Source organism: Protopterus annectens, chromosome 6.part0, assembly GCF_019279795.1.
Source record: "Protopterus annectens isolate FY-2018-M chromosome 6.part0, PAN1.0, whole genome shotgun sequence".
NCBI lineage: Eukaryota > Metazoa > Chordata > Ceratodontiformes > Protopteridae > Protopterus > Protopterus annectens.
Window position 1 is genome coordinate 411,819,538 of NC_056737.1, and position 22,045 is coordinate 411,841,582.

Sequence of the window (22,045 nt, forward strand, 5' to 3'; positions counted from 1 at the left end):
ACATAAAACGTTTGCTCACAGCTCTCTGCCTGATCTACTTGCTTCTTCAGATGCTCTATTTTAATAAAAGTATGTTACACTTTAGACTTGTAAAGCCTTTTGAAATGTTTCTACTTTTTACATATATGACACTGCTGACCAAACTGTAAGCACTTCTCTCATTTAGGTTCATGACTGCTTCCACATTTACAACAATTAACAATAAGGTTGTGTTGTGGCCCCATTCACTTTATACTTAAGGTTGGGTACTGTCACACCCTTCAGTTTATATTTCTTTTCCTTTATGTTGTAAACTATCAACACTCACACTGGCAGACACTGCATACATGTTTTTCTCATTTATAAGCATATTTGTATGCTTTTCTGTAAGCTCATATATTTGACAAATCTCTATGGCTTTGCTCAACATTAAGCCATTGTCACATAGCAAAATCTTTCTCACTGCATCATTATTGACACCACACACAAGCCTGTCTTTTATCAACTCATCTCATAAGTCACCAAATCTGCACGTATTAGCTTCATTTCTCAAGTCAGTAATATGTGCTGCTATAGTTTCACCAGGCTTTTGATTTCTTGTGTAAAACATGTGCTTTCTATTGTAATATTCATTTGAGGGTTGCACATTTCTCAAAATTTATGTTTTAAGCACTCAAAGTCTTCCTGCGTTTCAGTCTATATCACAATATAGCAGTTCTCCCCTTCCCCTGCATACACGGCAGGTGCATGAACAAATGAATGTTCCCTCTCAATGACTTCTGAGCCAACTAAATTAAGAAGTATAAATGCTCTTCTACCTATGTCTTTATCAGAAAATGAAGCCTGTATGAAAATATATTCCTGCTCAAACACGCTTCAATTTTCAGCAATATTATTATCAAACAACAGCAGTTCAGGTCTACAAAATTCTTCTGTCATAACAACAACATTTGTTTAAATATAAGCATAGACCAGATACTTGTAATTATGCTTAACTGCAAAGCAATCTCTCTGAAAAGGCTTTACTTTAACACTGCAAACACTGCAAACATTCCAGGCACTTTGGATACTTCGGAAAGTTTCAGTTAATGCAAAAAAGTAGTACATTGGAAAAAAATACTGTCGTTTTCAGCTTTTCATACATTTTAACACTTCAGAAATTATTTTGAACATGTCTGTATTTATTTTGAATACTTTTATCAGTATGTAACAATTTTAAATATTTTGTTTATCTCAGTAATTATTTCACACATTTTGAATGCTTAGCCAAATAAGTGGCGACTGAAACATCATTTAAATGAGTTTAAGCACCTTTGAATAATCGCGGACCTGTTTGCGAGTTGGCTCCTGGATATTCCTCCACTTCTAACTTCATGCCTCATGGTTTGCAAGTTGCTTCACTTCGGATCCCATTCTGACACCGTGTTGCATGTCTCTTGTATTCAAATGAGACATTGAGGCATTGTGATGGGTTCAAGATATTTATTGTACATGAACACATCATGATGTGCAACTGAAACGTATTCAATCTAAATGACTGACTCTACTTCAGACACACTTGCATGTGCATCTCCATTCATGCCTGCATTCACTCTGACTGAGTACACAAAATGGCAGTGATCTTGCACATGCTCAATAACTTATATGCATGTGCTCTCTAGTTACAGTGAATGACTAGGTACAATACACACAATGATCTACAAAGTGTACCTATTTTTAGCCCATCTCTGAGATTTAACATGCTGTAGATCTGTTTCTGATGAAGTTCTTGTGAGTTACATTAAAATAATGAAAGTGCTAACAGAGTCCATTTCTACTTGGATACTTCTTTCCCTTACCAACTTAAAATTGTATGTTTGAAGAGGGAAAAAATTCACACTGTGTGTAGTGAGCAGAAAATGGCAGTAAAAATACCTTTGTAGTCCATGAAGGATTCTCTTCACAAAATTTATACCAAAGTCCAAAATATGAAAAATATATTTAATAAAACACAGAGAACATGAGGAGGCAGTAAAATCCAAGTACAAATGGTTAAGCTCTTTTGTCCCTGACATTTTTGTGGGACTTCTTCAGAACCATAAAAGCTTATAACACCAATAACCTTTAAATATACATACAACCCTTCAATTTTAACAGTCATATGACTCACATCAATTAAAACAGCAACTAGTGTATTATGCAGCACTGTTGCTTGAAACCCTTTCTTGTACCTTTAAAGGGCTTAGTCATGTTAAAAAAGCAACTAACATTATTAACATTTCCTGTGGTACCAAATACAAAAATATCTAAAACAATAGTGTTTAAACATGAAAAAATACAATATATTGGAATGTGTAGTATTATACAGCACTGTTGCTTAAAACCTTTTGTTGTAACTTTTAAAGAACTAAGTCATGTCACCGAAAATCAACTAACATTATTAGTAATTTCCTGTGATACTAGCTACAGTGTTCTAAAGCAGTGGTGTTGAACATTTTATGTTTGTTTAAATGCAACAACAAGACACTTTTACTTATACATCTTAACTTTTCCCTATGTGATATGTACCCCTAGTCACATAACTGCTTCTGTAGTTCAGTTCTCCTCCTCCTCCTCCTGCATGCCATTTAAGATCTTAAATTGTTTTGCCTGGAAATACTCTTTTTATGTTTTACAGAACAACGCATTCTTTTATGTTCCTTCACTACTGTTCTCTCAACAATGTTGTACTCTTTCGGATACCTTTTCCTCTCCTGTCCTCTTCATTGCTCCGCCACTTCTCTGCTTTCTTATTTTCAGGTCCCATACATTTCTACCCTGTCTGTTTCAGGTCTATATTTGTAACTTTTCTAGCTTTTCATTTTAGTTAATGCTAGCTAGTTTTCTCTAATTGCTCCTTTCTCATATATATTTCATAGTTTTTTTGTTATTGTGTGGAGTAGAGCTACTTGCTCTAGTCTGTAGATCCATTTACTATGCATATTTTGTACTCAGTTATGGTGGTTGTAAACATTCTATTGTGTGTTCATAAATATCTCTCAATCTGATATAGCTTCTGCAGTGATTATTCAGCTCCTACATATTTAACTCATCTTGCATTCAGTATTCTTGCAACGGGTATTTCTTGGGCACCCTCCTTTATATTTATGTAATTGCATCATGTTTATTATATACTTTTTCAGTCTGTGATAGGGTTTACAGCTGAAATGTGTCTGCAATAGATCAAAGTACCTGGTTAACCAAATATGAATAAAATAAATAAAAAACTAATGATTAAGATGAAAGTTTAAAACTGTTTAAAAATTCTTCTACAGTTGGGTCTAATTAGCTAGTCAGTTGGTGCCATTGCTAAGTGCAAGAAGGTGTTACCTGAGGGAAAGTAACAGCAGCATGGTAAGATCATTTTTAGGAACCACCAGGAAAGCTTAATTTAAAGGATGCCACCGGTTATGCAAGTAATTGTCACTTTACTGATCACCTAGCCAGTATTTTACCATTCCCTCTTTCTACTGCACTTTAGGAGTAGAATCAAACTGAGCAAATAATCACCATTCAGAGGGAAGTAGTTGTCTGCATCTTCTAGGGAAGTGCCTCACAGGTGGAAAACATTTTCATCAGCTCCTGCATTCATGCATTCTCATTGCAATGCAGACTCATATGGAGTAGAGAGTAGCCTTGTTTCAGTGGGTTCCTTTAGAAAATGCAAGGATCACAAGTGTGATCCTCAGAACAATAAGAAAAAACTATGTGAAGTGGGGAATAAGTATAGCAGTTCTGAGACTGGTACCTTGGAGTCTTCCCTTTACTCTTAGGTACTGTAATGTCAGAGTCAGTATACATACATTTATAGGTTCATAGGAGGTTACTAAGCTATTGGCCCCAGGGGCCTTTATAATCCTAGCCATGTTATACCCTTGTTCCTTTATTGACCAAGTTGTATTGTATATATCTGCAGAATGAGTCTATGATCAGCACCAACTGCCCTTATCCAAGAGGGAAATAGGTGACACCCCCAGGGAAAATTTATGGTCTCCTATCCAGTTGTCTAAGTTACTGTTAAATAGGGTCATTGAGGAACTGTTTTACCTGAATTGGGAGTTTGTTCCAGAGGAGTGGCAATCTTTGGGAGACATATCTGTCTCTCCAGCATGTCCTGTTAATGTCTCAGGCTAGGTTAAGATCCCTAGAGAAATTGAATATTGTCACATTTGACCTGAGTATGTGCAGAATTTCCATTGGGGCAGAGTCTGAGACTGCTCTGTAGACCAGGCACAAGTCGCCTCTCAGCAGCCTATAAGATACACAGTACAGTGACAGGTCCTTCAGTCTGTCCATGTAGGTCATGTGTTGAAGGGCCTGAATATTCTAGGTGAGAAACCTCTGAGGTCTTTCCAGCTGTTGCAGATCTCTGGTGAGGTACATACAGAAGGGAGCATTGTACTCCATTAGTGGTCTGATGAGGGATGAGTACAAGGGGGTTATAACATCCTTAGCTCTGGATGTGATGCCCTTACTTATGAGATGTGCAATGTAGAAGGCCTTCCTTACCACTGTGGACACATTGTGATAGAAGTTAAGGTTGCTATCAACCTGGGTTCCCAAATCTCTCACCACAAGGTTTGAGCTAAGGGGGTGTCATTAATATTATAATTTTTAGGGAATTCTACTTTGCCAAAAGGGATGATAATGCATTTTTTTGCATTTAGTTTAAGTCTGTGGCTTTGGCACTAATCATTTGTCTGTGTAAGCCCTTTTTGTAGTATGTCAGCTTTGGTGGGGGACTCTATGATTGCACCCAGTTTGCAGTCTTCGGTAAACTTGGTAAGCCACAGGCCACCTATTTTCACCTGGACTTCTGAGAAATAGATTCCAAACAGTAGGGGGCCTAGCACAGGTCCTTGTAGTACACCACTAGTAACTGGTCTGCTGGTAGAGGTGGAATCCCCGACTTTGACTGTATGCATTCTGTTGGTGAGCCATTTGGCTACCCATCTAGTGACATTCCCAGCTGGGTGAGTTTCTCAATGATGCCTGAGTGGAGAATTGTGTCAAAAGCCTTGGCTAGGTCACGATAGGCTGTATGTACTGTTTTGCCTTCATCCAGGGCTTTGGTGACATTCTCGAAGAAGTCCACAAGGTTTAATAAACAAGATCTACAATTAACAAAGCCATATTGGGTGGGGTCAAGAATATGAAAGTCATCTATGTCTTTGTTGATAAGGGCCGTTATGATTCTCTCCATGACCTTGAAGATAAGGTTGGTTAGGCTTATGGGTCTATAGTTCCCAGGGCCAGTTGCTAGACCCCCTTTGTGCAAGGGAATTACTGTTGCTGTTTTCCACTCTGCTGGGACAAAGCCAGTATTTATTTTGTGGTTGAATAAAGTGCCAAGTGGTTCCCCTAGGTCCTATTTTAGACCATTTAGTAGGCAGCCTAGGATGTTATGCAGTCCCATAGAGGCTGTGTTTTTGGCCATGGAGAGTGGAACGAGCGAACGGGTGACAGGTATGCCTATTAACAAATGATGCCAGATAGACAGCTCCAACAACACCCAGAAATTTATTGTTGTTAGCACTTTCGTTCATCCACAATACACAATGAACTTCATCAGACAACATTACCCAAAAGTCTTCACAATACATTAGCCTGCCAATTATACAATTAAAAATGCAATTATTTAAAAGAAACATTCCTTTAAAATCCCAATACAGCTTGTATAAAAACTGAATATCCTATAAAATGCAAGACAACTTCCACCTTATATTAGAATACATGACAAGCACAGTAACATGATTTAGATAATAGAAAAATAGTTTTTTTCTTTTTCAAGTACATATTAAAACATTATAAAGCAAGTTGAACTGAAAAAGTAAAAAATATGGGAAAAAATGTTCCCTCTTATATTACCTTTCCAAGGATTTTGACTTCAAAATACATTTAATAGAACAATATTCTCTGAGCCTAGGTGGAGCATAGGCATTAGTCCTAAGCTGCCATAACAATTCACGTTCTTCCAATTGTAATTCCCAAGGTCCACCTCTTATATTCTCATTGACCTGTTCAATTATAGTAAATTTGAACTTATGTGTGGGGTTACTCAATACATGTTTCGCTAATGCATTAGTGACAGTTTTTTTTTACTTATGTGGTATTAGTGTTCATAAATTCTTTGTTTAAATGCCCGCTTGGTTTTGCCAACATTATAGCAGTTACACTTTTGGCACAGGACAAGATGAACAATTCCTATAGTTTCACAATTAAATTTTCCTTTTATTTTGTAAGTCATATTCCGAATGTTAAACTCATTTTCAACTTTTATATATTTACAATAGCTACACCATCCACACTTTTTCATACCCCATTGTCCATTATTTGTTGAATTATTCCTTTTCCAAGAGGCATTTTAGGTTAAGGCCTCTTTTATATACAATATGTGGCCTTTCACCTAAGCTCCTAAGTGTGACACTGTCTTCAGTAATAAATGAGCAATTTTTAATTAAGATGTTCCTTATTTCAGGGCATCTATAGAAAAATATATAGAAAAGGTCATAAGAAAACTAAAACTGAATCCAGAGTCTGTATTTGGGTCCTTCCTAGAACTACTCATCACGATTGATCTCTCTGTCATCTGCCCCTTTCAAAAACAGAAATTCACGCACCCATTATATACCTAACTCTTGGGGTATGATTATATAAAGTTCCTTTATATCATATGTCAAAAAATTGTGATCCTCACTGAAGTCTATTTTATTAATGCTTTCTAAAAAACTCCAGGAGTCACAGCAAATCTGAATCTCACTATTAAGAAATGGTTTGACTTTATTGGCAACCAACTTGGCACAGGAATATGTAACTGATTTGCGTCCATCTACTATGCAGCAAAAAGGGGGGTTAGTGAGGTTCTTATGAATCTTAGGTGAGCCAAAAATAACTGGTATCACAGCTGCTGGCATAGTTAGATAATTGTATTTATCAATATTGATACTATTTTCTATAAACAAATCATTAAGCACTGTTCTTACCCATTGGAATGCACCATTTACTTTGTTTAATGTGACTCTCCTATAGTTGTCACTTTCCAAAATTGTTAGCATTTTTTGCTCATAATCACATGCATCCATAAAAACAAGCCTGCCCCCCTTGTCAGGTTTCATGACTCTCACATTACATGTTTTGAGCAAGTTCAACAAATCCCTGTCATCAACGGACATATTTCTCCTATTTTTATTATTATTAAACACAGATTTGTTTAACATAGCCCTAATGTCCATCTCGTACATTTTCTCAAATATGGCTAGCGTATCATGTATGGGAGGGTTGAAAATGCTTGAATCCCTAAGGTCTCCACAATATGAATTGCTTCCCAAAAGCACAGTTAAATTCAGTTTACATATAAACAATTTTAAATTTAATAAAGTCTTTGCCAAATTGGCTCTAGTATCTGGCACAAAGGTAAGTCCTTTACTTAAAATGCCCACCACTTCCTTGGGTACATTGAGAGAAGAGTAGTTGTAAATATTAAAATTGCCTTGGGAGTTTGTAAGTACAGTAGGTTTACATACAAATACAGTTATCTCCTGCGGCGGTTCTGTTTCTTCCGTTGCTGTTTGGGTTTCTTCCAGTTGTAAGACTGATGCTGCTGTATTCTCCGGCTCCCATGAAAATCCTGGTAACTGGAGTTGTCAATAACAAGGGGTCAGTAGCCGTTATTCCATTGTAGGTTACTTTTAATTCGCTCACTAGGTAGAGATGGAGATGACTGAGAAGCTTCTTCCTCATCAGCTGTAAAAGATTGCTCCAAGTTGGAAGAACCATTAGTGTTCTTAGTTTGAGAGTCCGGTGGGGATGGATAAGCCAAACCATTCTCATAGTCGTACTTGTCCCTTCTTATTTTTCTTTTTTTATTTCAATGGCCCTATCAATGGTATTATCTATGCTGGTGAATATACATGCATAATCAAATTTAAAGCACTCGAAATCAGAATCAGATTTTATGTCATATTCGAGCACTTCAATGTCCAGTTTTAATTCTTCCATTTGCAATTTATAATGTTTGATGAGTATATGCAAAAATTAAAGACTCTGCTTATCAAAAAGAGATATTAACTCCTGATGAAAGTTAGAGTTGTTAATAAGCCCAGAAAGGTAGCGCCATTGGCGTAACCCTTTCAGAACTAAGTTCTTTTGTATGCATTCTTGAAAATGAGATACTTCCAGTTGCAGTTTTTTAAATTTATGCAGTTTCTGATCAAACAATTTTAAATTCGTGATCAAGGGTCTTTGCGCAGGTTCATGTAAGTTATTGGCAACTGAGCCATCAATGTCTAGAGTGAAAACAGTCGGTGTTTTTAAATACTCTGTCATACAGGGAAAGCTATCATTCAGAAATGAATTTAAGTTCAGGAACTCCCTTTCAGCATTAGTATTGCTACTCAAACGCTGTGTACCTCCAATCCGGTGCATTTGTCCATTACTCTGATTACTCAGAGATGCCAAAGAGACAGAGGCATAGGTTAAGTGTTGCTTATTTGCACTTAAACTGGTGGAGGTGGGAGCAAGTCTTTCAGCAGCTGTATTACAAAAGTTCAGTCTGGAAATTCTCCTCAGTAGGACATCAACACGCTCTGTTAACTGCTGAACCAAAGCAGTTAAATTGCCCACAGCATTCGCTTCAGTAGTCAACCCTTCTGTGGCAGAATTGCTTCCTTCTTGGGAAAATAAAGACTGGGATGCAGAGCCACTTCCAGTGGCCATCTTAAACCGACAAGAACCAACAAAGTCATGTTACTGTGTTTGTCATGTATTCTAACATAAGGTGGAAGTTGTCTTGCATTTTATAGGATATGCAGTTTTTTATACAAATTGTATTGGGATTTTAAAGGAATGTTTCTTTTAAATAATTGCATTTTTAATTGTATAATTGGCAGGCTAATATATTGTGAAGAATTTTGGGTAGTGTTGTTTGACAAAGTTCATTGTGTGTTGTGGATGAATGAAAGCGCTAACAAAAATAAATTTCAAGGGTGTTTTTGGAGCTGTCTATCTGGCATCATTTGTTCTACTAGTTGGTTAAAAGTTCATTGTTTTTTACAGGTATGCTTATTGGTATGTCTGAACAGGGGCGAAGTTTACACCAAATCTGTCTGCTAGCAGTTTGGTGATGTCCTCATGGTCAGTATGAGTGGTACCATCCACTACTAGTTCGGCACAAATGGTGTGTTGGGGCACAGGTGGAAGGGTGATGAAGCCCTCTTGTGAAAACCTTTAGATGGCAGTAGAGCAAGTTTTGCAGTTTGCTGTTTTTATTTTGAATTGCACTACATTTTTTGTAGCTGTGGGGGCTCATGATTACAGGTCTCACAATTATCATAAGGATCATGCTTCTGTAGCCGGCAACCAGGGCTAAAATTAATTCCCAGACCCATATGAAGAAGTGAGCCTTGCAGCACTACCCAGCAACCAAGGCGAGAATCATTACCCAAGCCTAAGGGAAGCAGTAAGACATTAATATAATCTCCAGTAGGCACAGCTAAACTTCTCATTCCCAGGCATTTGTAAACCAGGGAAACCCTGATGTTAGCTGCAACTACATTTATTGCCCAATCCTATGTGAAGCATTGAGTCCTTACTACAGCATGAAGAAGCCATAGCTACACTTATTACCTAATCCTGTGTGAACTGGGCAAGTTACTGCTGCAAGCAGTAGGCTCAGATACAGTTAGTGTCCAGTCTTTGGAGAAGCAGGGGAACCTTACTGCAGCACATAGTAAGTAATGTTCCATTTGCTTCCCAGTTGTATAGGAAGCATGGGAGACCTTCCTGATGCATACTGCAGCTGTAGGTATACTTTGTGCCCAATCCTGTTTGAAACATTGGGGACGTGTTACAGTAAACACTAGGTGGAACTACTCTTAGTGTACAGTCCTAAATTAAGTGTGTGGGGGGGGGGGGCTTACTGCAGCATGTAGTAGCTAAAGCTAGACTTAGTACTGAATCCTATCTGAAGCAGGGAGACTGCTACAACATGTAGTTGCCACAGCTGCACATAGTGCCCGAGCCTATGTGAAGCAAGGTGACCTTGCACCAGGAAGCACTGAACACAGCTTCATATAATACCCAATCTTATGTGAACCAGGGGACCTTGCTGCAGCATGTAGTACCCAATCCTATGTGAATCATATGCGAAGCAGGGAGACCTTGCTCAAGGAAAAAATGGAAACAATGGAAGCAGCAACACATGATACCCAATCTTATGTGAAGCAGGGGGATCTTGCTGCATTATGTAGTGGCCACAGCTACATTTAATGCCCAATCTTGTGTGAAATGGGAGCCTTGCTGCAGCAAGCAGTGACTACAATTATATGCAGTACCCAATCATATATGAAATAGGGGACCTTGCTGCAGCAAAGAGTGGGCACAGCTACATGTAGTATCCAATCATATGTGAAGCAGTGGACAAAACTACGTGTAATTCCCAGTCATATATGAATCAGAGAGACCTTGCTGCAGCAAGGAGTGGACACAGCTGCATGTAGTAACTAATCATATATGAAGTATGTGGACCTTGCTGCAGCAAGCAGTGAATGCAGCTACATGTAGTGCACAATTATGTGTGAAGTGGGCACCTTCCACCTTAATATAATTAATGCCCAATCCTATGTGAGGCAGGGGGGCCCTACTGCAGTACCTAGTAGCCACAGCTACACTTAGTGCTTAATGATTTGTGAAGCAGGAAACGTTGCTTCAGTTCCTAACAGCCAAGGCAAGAATTTGATGAGAGTCTTTTGGAGCAGCAGGATGAGGGTTATGTGTCAGCACAAAGAGCTCTGATAAGAAGCATTTCCAGAGGGGAACCTTCCTCTATAGGTTTATTACTGGATAGTAGAGAAAATACAGCAATCAAAACATGATACTTAAAAGATCGTTGCTTTTTTTTGCATTTTGATGACCTTTTATGTTTGCTTGTTTTTATGCAAATTAAGTTACCAGTGATAAAATTACATATAGTTATAATCCACAGAAAGGCATGTTTGAATGAACTAACATCACAGAATCAAACCGAATTAGTAAAATAGGTAAGGTAAATATCCTACTGAGAGTAGGCCACTGTCTTTCAGCCATATTTATTTTTGTATTGATAGCTTAAAACTTGTTAAATATTGTGATTCTGAACATAAAGGAGTTTCTGTGCACATCTGTTGTACTTTCTTGGATGCAAAACTGACTTCCTTTTCTATAGTGGACATTTTTGTCTGTCACAGTAAAAATTTCCAATAAGTGAGACAATCACTACCAGATAGTTAGATCAGGTTGGCTATTTGTAATCATGTACTTGTTGTCAGTTGAATCTTGCAGAATTCTTCAGTTTAGTTATTGGACAGAACATTTTACTGGAACATAGGATTTAACTGCAAATCTATCTCAGATTTAAAATAATCCTTGAAATCATCCCACATATGTAAAAAAAATGTGCGTTGCTAAATAGTAACATTGTTTTTTATTTTTTGGAACCTATGCCGTGGACTATAAGCTCCCACTGGTGCCTCTCCTCAACCTTGGATGCCATGACTTACTTATGATTCCCTCTATAACCTTAATCTGATACTTCTTCCTATTGTCTGAGAGGAGACTGAGGCATCTCAGTGCAATTTCATATCCATGATCATAGGGATTTCTTGCTTTATGCCTTACCCATTCTCCACTCCCCACACTCAGCATACGATGATGGAACACCATTAAGGCCAAGAATGCCTGCTGGTACATGCCCCATTATTTGTAAGTTTAAAATGCTTAACTTGCTGTATCACCATTAGTGTTGTCTTTCTATGCCTAAGATCCCTCCCCTCACACCATGATAGATTATGTGTTTCAGATTGTTTTGCAGCACAAATGTGCATGTTGTGCTGTCAGATACATGCAGTGCCTGCAGATGTAAAATATTTACATTTACATAACTGAGGCAATTCAAATGTCACACTCAGAGGAAGAATTTGATAGATATTGTTGTTATGCCATCATAAAGTCTTGAAATGGAGAAAGTATAAATCTAACCAAATCTTTTATAATCAATTAGATGTCTCATGCAGTTGATATGAATTATGGTATTATAATTTATAAACTAATTTACAAATGCATTCAGTTATGCAGTTTTCAGTTGTCTTACTATGGAGTACATTATGTAGCACATATTGTTTAGCACATTAAAAGAAAGACAGTAAGAAGTTGATTAAATTAATCAGAAAAACTACACAGATGGAATACTGTAGACCTTCCTTTCTATATTAAACTGTTTGTAAATCTACAACTTTTCATGTTTAATTTCAGAGACATAGCCAGGAACTGATATTGGAAGACAAAGATCTGTTTAAACTATGCATGTTGTAATTTTTATGGATTTTTTTTATGCTTCTGTGATTCTCATCCATTACGACAGTCCTCTGCCATGCTGGTCAACCTCACCACCACAAGCCAGCATACTTCAGTTGCTCCGCATTAGTGATACTGTTGTATCCGTTTGTTAAGTTGCTTTCTGACATTTTAGACAGCAGAGGCTTCTGGTTAAGCATGCTAAGGTCCAATGAAAAGGGTTTCAATGGAAAAGAGCAGGCAGAGACCAGAAACCGCGATTCAGTGACAGTAAGACTCTGCATGCTGTGCACTGGATGTCTTTCATCTTGCAATTGCCCTGACCTCCACCAGGAGGTCACACAAACAGTGTGGAGCCTTACTCCTTCCAGCAGGGTAGATGATATGGCAAATGGCCATTTCATCTTATATCTCTCAGTTAGCCTTTACAGCAGTCAGCATCACAGATGGGAATCTTGTTACTGTGCCAGTGGGATAGTTAAATTAGTCATGATATAATGTGTGCAAGAAAATAATCCTTTCTACTTACGACTGCTGGTGCATGCTACCTGATATGTATCATATGTTTTGATGCTTGTACATCTGCATGGTATATGATAATAGAACTATTCACAGTTATTGAAAAGATGTTTTAGTGTAAACAAAAGATAATATATAATATGGAGAAAAGATTTTGTTAGATTAGAGCTCTCTGCAATATCACGTCATGAATGCTGCATTGAGTGTTTTTGAATGTTAGAAATATGCATTTTTTTTTTTTCTTATACTGTGCACTTCAATACATTTTATTGAATGATTGATTGATTGATTGATTGACTGAAAGTGTTCACCTACCTTTATTTGCTCCTTGCATTGCAGTATGTTCCACCCGACCTTTGTATCTGCAATTTTGTGTTGGAGCAGTCCCTGTCTGTCAGAGCACTTCAAGAAATGCTTGCTAGTACAGGTGAAAAGGGTAACGATGGGGTAAGTACATCTGTTTTTTCCTGAGTAGTTTTATTTCACAGTATATTCAAAGTTATAATTGAATGAATCTCTACACATTTTCATTAAATTCTTCCACACAGGCATCATGTAGCACTAATCTGTATTTACCACATGTGCTACACATAATTTCCAGCATAGCATGCAAATAAAGATTTTGTCTTAACATTTTATATCAGAACCAGCACTTGCTCTAGCCCAAACTCTTGATTTACAGATTGTCAAGCTTAATTATATGTTGTGTTATTTCAGCTGAAACAACCTTTTGTTTGCATTTGACTCAGTGAAAAAAGAATTGTCGTTTTCCAAAATTTATCTATCTAGGATATAGTTACCAAAAGCAGGGGGTGTACAACATGAGTATGTTACTTCGACTTTCTCTGAATCATTATACCCATTATGGAATAATATTTTAAAGTTACATGCATTGAGAGTTGTGAATCAATGGACTGGGCTACATGCATTCATTATATACATCCAATAAATTTTATTATGGATATTTATTAGCATTACATTTACAGAATGTAGAAAAATTTATTCTTGATGTTTTAATTATCCACAGTTGTCAATTAATGATTTATCCTTTTGAATAACTAGATCTATGGAAAATTAAAACACTTGTTATATTTAGTACTGTAAATGTTTTTATATTTTGAATACTGGGAATCATACCTCTCAACATTCCTAATTGTTACAGAATGTCCAGACTTTTGCCTCATATTTCTGGTCAGGTTCCTCATAAAATTTGTAGTTTTCTGGCAAATCACTGTGGATTGGAGACATTAAAAAATAAGAGACATGAGTTTCAGACTTCATGTACTTCAGAAAATGCACATAACCCAAAACACATTATTCCAGCAACTTTCTAAGCTTACAAGAGCAATATTTAAAATCTGTCCCTGTTTGTGGGCCTTTGTCTCCCATTACTTTTGGTTTTGTCCAGATTTCTTGCAGTAAGAAGTTGAGAGGTATGCTGGGAATGTGTGTTAAGCTGGTTTAATTTAGAATCATAGGCTCTTCCTTTTTAATTATTATTCTGTTCTTAAATTTGTTAAACAAAAATAAGTGATGTGTACCAGTCACTTGTAGTTACAGGGCTGGATTATTATATTATATTGGTAAGTAGTAAACAGTAATTTTAATTTCAACAACAGACTGTTGTACATCTTCAGAAGGGCACAGAAAGCTAGCTTTTATCTATGTTTTCTGCATAAACAGCAGATGCTTCAAATCAGAAGTGATGACTATAGTATATCATACATTCTGTCATGGTGTGTATTGTGTTGGAATGAACACCTTATTTACATATACTTTATGTGTTGGTCACAGGCTGATTTTCTGTGCAAATGTATATAACAATGCAAAGCACTGCAGTACCATCATTGTGATTTACAGCTCTTGCAGCTTTTGTTGAAGCATGTTGCTTAGCAGACAATTTCTTAGTGCCGTCAGTGCTAACAGAAAAAAGCTTTGCAGTAAGTGCCTACATATATATAAACGAATGACAGCAAATTACAGCTGTCCATATTTTATTCATTACATGTTAATCTAGAAGACAATGCTATTTGTGTTCTGTGCTGCATAGAACTTCATGTTATGCATCAGAAGCTTTCATTTACTAACCATTTGTGTTTTGTTCAACCTTGCTAGCCTAGGAACCACTCCAAATGGGTATGTTATTCATTCAGTTGTCTTTCTTTGCATGAATGAAACTTGACCCACCTATAGTCATGTCAAATTTAACCTTTCACTTGTAAAAAGTTCTCTATATAACTTACGCAAATCATTTCATTAACATGAAATTGTTATTTAGTTTGTTTTTTAGTAAGCAAAAATGTATCTATCTGTTGGTCAAAGCTGAAGAAATATTTATCTTGCATTGTTCAAACAGGCCCCTGGTACTTTCAAGAGTTTCTACTTTTAGCAAGGCATGATACAAAATCCAATAAACAGAAATTAGTTTATTATTAAATATAAACATATAAAAATATTCCTTTTCAAAAATTACACATGCTGAACTTGAATGTATATTGCATCACTACTGCATTTTTCAAAAGTAATTATTATTTACAGTATATTTTAAATTCTCAGTGCCATGCCAAAACAGATGGGTTACTTAGGTAACCATCTTTTTACGTGACAGCCATAGGGTATGTTGTTACTGAAATGTAAAATTTTCTAGGATAGTCTATACCTTCCAGGGATAAAAAGGACTTTTGAATGTTATTGATGTTATTAGTTTTTGTGTTTGTATATTGAAATATTTGAGATATAATACTGTTGATTTCTGACATATTAAGAAAAAAGTTAGAGAATTTGTTTTGTACTAAAACATCAGGACATTTGCGATTTTTCCACTTACCACTGGATATCGCATCCTAAATCAGAACTGTCCTTTGAATTATTGCATATTAATAATAGGCCAAATGGCATGAGAAGCACTTGGTCTATGGGTCTAAACCTCTTCTGCAACATCAACACAATGGTTTGAAGGGACAGGTATATCTTACAGAGGAAACTTCTACCCTGGAACAGACTCCTCATCCATGTAAAACAAAGCTCATCCCTGTCCATATTCAAGCGCAACTTGGTTCTATGTGATTGGAAACAGAAAAGTTAACTTAGGATTGCCCCATTTACTGCTAATGGACAGAGGCAGCTCCTAAATGCTTTATCGTATGCATAGGTCCACTCAAATTATCTATGGTATAATCATCATTAGGGAAAAAAAGAAGTTATGTACTCACCATAACATTCCATCTGTGTTGTCGATCTTCATTCATCCTTGACCTTTGGGTACTCAGTTCCAATCCCCTTAACAGGCTTGGCTGGTATACATCTCACACCAGCCAAAAACTCTTGAGGTAAGACTCTACCCACAATACCTCTCTCCATATTACCTCAGATCGAGTTTCAGCCACATAGCATAATAGATGAACTTGTAAGAACAGCAAGAAGCCATGTCCAAGGTCAAACCTGACACATTTCTAGGACAAGCATCTGGTCCTCCAGGACTTTTACAGGCGGGGGAAGGAGGGTGGAGTATCAGTGAAGATTGACAACAAAGATGCAACATTATGGTGAGTATATAACTTCTTTATCTGATGTTGTCAACCTTCATTCATCCTTGACCTTTGGGACAGAATCCCCAGCTACTTTAGGTCCTGGGTAGCTGTATGGAAGGATATTCCTGAGAACCATAGAGCCAAAGGATGCTCTTCCCCTGGAGACCATATCCAATTTGTAATGAGTGATAAAGGTATGTGGAGTAGCCCATGCTGCAGCTGTGCATATTTCATCCATGGAAGCCTTGGAGTGGAAAACAGCTGACATGGCTATTTATCTGGTGGAGTGCGCTCTCGCAGGCACAGGTAACCTGAGGTTGTTGTGATAGTAAATAAAGGTAACACAGTCTCTTAGCCATTTAGACAAAGTAACTTTTGAGACAGATTTTCCCAGAGATGGACCAGAAAAGGATACAAATAATTGGTCTGATTTTCTAGCTTCTTTAGTCCTGCTGAGGTAAAATCGTAAGAAATATTTACCTTTGTTAGAAAAATTGGGGAAGAAAATGGGCAGATCAATAGTCTTATTAATATTGGATTCTGAGAGCCTTAGGAGGAAAGGAGGGGTTAGTTCTTATTGAAACTCTCTTCCTATGAAAAAACAGACATGGGGGGGTTTGAATATAATGCTTGAATTTCAGAAACTTTTCTGGCAGAAGTAACTGCTATTAGAAAAAGAGTTTTCCATGAGAGAAATTTTATGTGGCAAGACACTGCTGGTTCAAAGGGGGGAAGCACCAAAGATTGTAAGACCAAAATCAGATCCCATGGAGTTATTAGGATCCTTAAATGGAGGTTTTAATCATATGACCCCTTTAAGGAACACTTTGCATAAGTGGTGGGAAATTAATGAATGGTCCTCAAAGCCATTGTGGAAGTTAGAAATGACCACTAATTGAACCTTGACTGTGGAAGGAAAAGCTCCTTGATCAAAAATGGAAGCTAAGAATTCCAAATCTTTCTTGACTAGTGCTGAAAAGGGACTGAGATCTTTATCACAAGCCCAAGTCAAAAATCACTTCTATTTGCTGAGGTAGAGTTTCCTGGTGTATGGTCTATGGGAAGCCATTCAAATTTTTTGGTCTGGGGAAGGTAAGTTATTCTGCCTGGTGACTAATGGAATTGGAGGAACCAAGCTGGAAGCTTGAGATTCTGAAGGTTGGGGTGCACCAGTCGCTGCAGATGAGACAGCAGGTCTGGAAATGGGTCCAAAATCCAGGGACAGTGAATTAGATGAGGCCATAGGAAGGGGAACCAGACCTGTTGGGGCCAGAAGGGTGCAATGAGGATCATTTTGCTTCGCAACCTGTGAGCTGTCTTCAAAAAGAGGGGAATGAGAAGGAGGGGGGTGTAGAGAAAAAACAAGGGCCAATTGAGAAGAAAAGCATCTCTCAGGGACTCCCACTGAGGGGGAATTAGGGCAAAGTAGCTGCTGCATTTGTTGTTCATGGGTGATGCAAGGAGGTCACAGCAGGGCTGGCCCCAGTAACAAAAAATCTCCTTCATCACTCTGGGATTGAGTCACTACTTGCAAGGCAGGAGAATGCATCTGCTCAGTTTGTCCGCTATTACGTTGGAGCTCCCCAGGATGTGCATTGCTATTAGAAAGCATTTGGGGAATATTTCCCATTGCCACACTCTGAGTTCTTCCTGATACAGGAAATAACACTTGGTCCCACCCTATTTTTTGATGCACCATACCACTGACATGTTGCCTGATTGAATTGCAATTGTTCCTAGAGGAAGGACAGATTGAAAGGCCTGTATTGCTAAGAGCACTTGCCTCAATTCCAGGACATAGATATGCAGATTGACCTCTATCAGGGAACAAGTGCCTTGGACTGTTCTTACCAGATAATGCCCCCCCCCCCATCCGGGAGGCATCCGTGGTCACAATAGCTGTAGGTTGAGGGGGGAAATGAAGGAATGAAGGGATGGCCCAAAAGAATTTCCTCGGATTCCATCCACCAGAATAAGTCCTTCTAGCAGTGAATGGTGATTAGAATTGGGTACGTCACTGGATGAGTTAAGATGGACCATTGGGAAGTCAACCGCTATTGAAGTAGCCGCATGTGAAATCTTGCTATAGTTACCAAGGTAATGGTTGTTGCCATTGACTCTAAAGTTTGGAGGACTAGAAGAGTGGGAACTTTGTCTCTGGAGAGAATGGTTTGGACTTGGGATTCTATCTTCTGCAGTCTGTGAGAAGGAAGGGAAGCTACACAATAGATTGTATTTAGATGGGCTCCTATGAACTCAAGGTTTTGAGTGGGAGTTAGCTGGGATTTTTCTTGATTCACTGTAATACCTAGATGAGTGAACAGGTGCAAAATGAAGTTTGAGGCTTGCAGCAGTAGATGCCTGGTGGGAGCGGTAATGAGCTAGTCATCTAGATAAGGAAACAGCCGGAATCTATGCAGTCTCAAGTGAGCTGTAACTGCCACCATGCACTTGGTGAACACCCTGGGGGCTGTGGTGAGACCAAAAGGCAGAATTATGAACTGGAAATGTCTGGCTCCTAGTCAAATGTGGAGAAGCTTTCTGGAGTGTGTGCCCATTTTTATGCTGTAATACAGGTCGCAGAGGTCTATAGAGCACATCCAATCATTTTCCTCTAGAAAGGGAAGTATAGACTGAACCATGACCATCCACAATTTTCTTTGCTGAACAAACGTTCAGAAGGCTGAGATCCAGAATTAGTCTCTAGTTCCCTGTCTTTTTGGCACCAAAAAAACCTTGCGTAAAATTTGGTTCCTATCTGGTCTGGTGGGACTTTGTGGATGACTCTTTTTTTCTAGCAGCTTTTGAATCTCTAACACTGCTTGGTCCATCTGATTTGGTGGCACATTGGGGAATTTTCTTTGTGACCTTGGGAAAAGATTGATGGGGATATGGTAACCTCTGGTAATAATATTCTGCACCCAGGTATCGGAAGTTATTTGTCGACAGGCTGCCAAGTGCAGTGAAAGTGTTCCCCTGACTGCTTCCAGAGGTAAGCAATCAGGCCTCCTTTCAGGAGCACTGGTAGGGTTAGCCAGAGAAAGAATCTCTGGAATCCTGATTTTGCAGGCCACCTCCGCTGTGGGGTGGGCGTCTTCCATTAGAGTTCACCCCTCTGCCTCGAGGGGAGCCACCACCATGTGTGTCCTGAAAAGGCTGTTGGGACTTTTTGAACCACATCTTTCTGCTCCTCTGATTCTAGAGTAGGACTGTTGGGGAACAGAAAAACATATGCCCACTGCAGATAGGGTCTTTCCATCCTTCTTGCACCTGGCTAGAGTTTCTTTTACTTTGGAAATGAACAAAGATGATCTGTCAAGGGGAGCATTGATGAAGAAAGACTTAAATGGCTCTACAAACCTACACAAGTGCATGCAGGTTTGATGCCTTATAGCAATACATGAAAACACTGCCCTGCTCACCCCTTCAGCTGCATGTGCAATGAGCCTCATGAACAAGTTAGAAAGAGACCCCAGGGTGGCTAGCTGAGAGGCAACTTTATCCTGCACCTCCTCAGACACAACTCCTGTGAGGGCATCAGGAAGCTCCTTGATCAGATCCCTCTGGAAACTAGTGAAAAGTGCCATAAAATTAAAAGATCTTAGGGTGAAATTCAATGAAGCATACACCTGCTTTCCAAATCTGTCCATCATCCTAGACTCTCAATTAGGGGGTTAAACAGTGGGACTCTCATCGGCAAGTACCTTTTTGGTGGCCACCGCCACCACCACAGTATCTACTGCTAAGCCCTTGGCCCATTGCTGGTGGTCTACAGGGCCTGACAAAATTTTGTCTACTCTACAAGGAATCAGCTCTATGGAATCAGGAGCCTTCCATGCCCACTGTGCGATCAATTTAATAAGATCATTAACAGGAGAGGTCACCCAAGAAGTAGATGGGTGATCAGCAAAGGTTTGCAAGTACACAGATTTCTCTGAGGGTAGGTCTTTGGGCTGCCAGTTTCCCCTCTGTTGGAGGATCTCTAGGATGTCTCCAAGGAGATGTCTTCCGGGGGTGACCAAGGGGAACCTCCCCATCATCGAAGTCTGTGTCTTCGGTAATATCTAAGTGCTTCCTCTTGTATGTCATATTTTGGGGTGGCTCCTCAGTGGGGATCTCTGAGGAGGACTCCAAAGAAGAGAGGTCCTGTACAGGGGTAGCTCGCAGCTTTGGTGCTCGCTGCCTGGGCATGGAGGATGGGGGCAGCTCTGGGCAAGGTGGAGTCTTTGAATATAACTCCGACACAGAAGGAGCCAGCCGAGAGCCTGCAGAAGCCAAGGCCTTCTCCATAGCCTGGAAGACAGACCCCCCCCCAAAGAGGTATAGGAAACTGGAACCAAGAAGGACAGCCTTGGAACCAAGATCACACCCTGCTTTGAGAGACCCACCTCCAAAGCAGGAGCCAAGAAAGAGCTCACAGCTGCCAAAGTTCACACAGTTATGGATAACCCCAAATAAAAAGCCAGGGCCAATCCGAAACCCTTGGACCCAACAGCAGAGCTACTGCCCTGGGAGTCCTATGGTTCCAAAGGAACCAAAGAAGTCAGGGCAGATCCTGGTACCAAAGCCAGATGGGCTGTCAGTACCAGAGAGATGGAACTGGAGAGTTTGGAAAAGGAAGCTCTAAGCCCTCGTAGGAGGTTAAAGGAGGAACATTTGTTGGAGTCCTGGGAGAAAACACCCCAAATCTAGAAGGGAGAGGGGACTGAGAAGAAAGAGGAAGACCCCTGGCCACTAGGAGCTGATCCACCAACCTTATGATGTCCACTTCAGTGCAATTCCTGGAGGAATGAACAAATAATCCAGAGGGGGATTCTGGCCTTTCCAGAAAGGGATTGGGAAGCTGCCCCATGAATGGATAGATGGAAGGGGAATATCTTTTCTTGGGTAAGTAAATCATTTCTGATTTCATCACAGAGGGGTGGGTAATGTCTGTTGTGATGCAGAAGGTAAGGTCGGCACTAACTGAGAAACGAAAGAAGTCAGTGCTGACGAGACCAGCGCTGAGACTTGTGGTGCTGTAGTAGTGGCCAGTGCTGAGGAATTGATCTGTTCCAACAGTCTTGGAACCTTAGCCTTCAGTTCTGTGGATGAGGAGGGGATGAAAGGCTCATGTTTTTTGCCTCCAATGTAGAAGGAGAAGTCAGCACCTAGTGACTTTTCTTCATACCATGGTCAGATTTAGATGGAGATGGAGAAGTGCTGGACAAGGCTTCTTCGAAAGAAGACTTAAGTAAACCTTTCAATATTTATTTTACGCTCAACCAAGGACCCATTACTAAAGGCCTAGCTGACAGAACATTCTTGGTGCAAATGAGCTGCACCCAGACAATAAATACAGGAAGAGTGCCCAACCAAACTGGGCATTTTCCTACTGCAATTATGGCACTATTTAAACCCTGTAGTGCCTTTTGGTTTATCAGCCATGTTGATGAACAGAAGGATAGCAGTCAACGGGCAGGAACACTGTCACATAAACACTCACACAAAAAAGGACAGAAGGAGAAAAATCCCAACTATGGTAGAAATAAATATCAAGGATTGGTAAAGATAAGAAAATACCAACTATGGTAAGAGACAGAGAGAGAGAGAGAGAGAGAGCTACCTGAAGAGGTAGAGAAGGAAAAGGATGGGGGCTACTAATGATCGTAGAGAGAATACCATAAAGTATG

General features: G+C 39.2%; 1 protein-coding gene across 1 annotated transcript in view; it reads left to right on the forward strand.

Annotated features, from left to right (window-relative positions):
* Positions 1 to 22,045, forward strand: part of RYR3 (ryanodine receptor 3) — a 3,250,282-nt gene that overhangs the window by 778,845 nt on the left and 2,449,392 nt on the right. Inside the window, exon 3 of the mRNA XM_044074157.1 lies at positions 13,183 to 13,290. Within this exon, the coding sequence (XP_043930092.1) occupies positions 13,183 to 13,290 (108 nt within the window). The remainder of the gene's footprint in view (positions 1 to 13,182; positions 13,291 to 22,045) is intronic.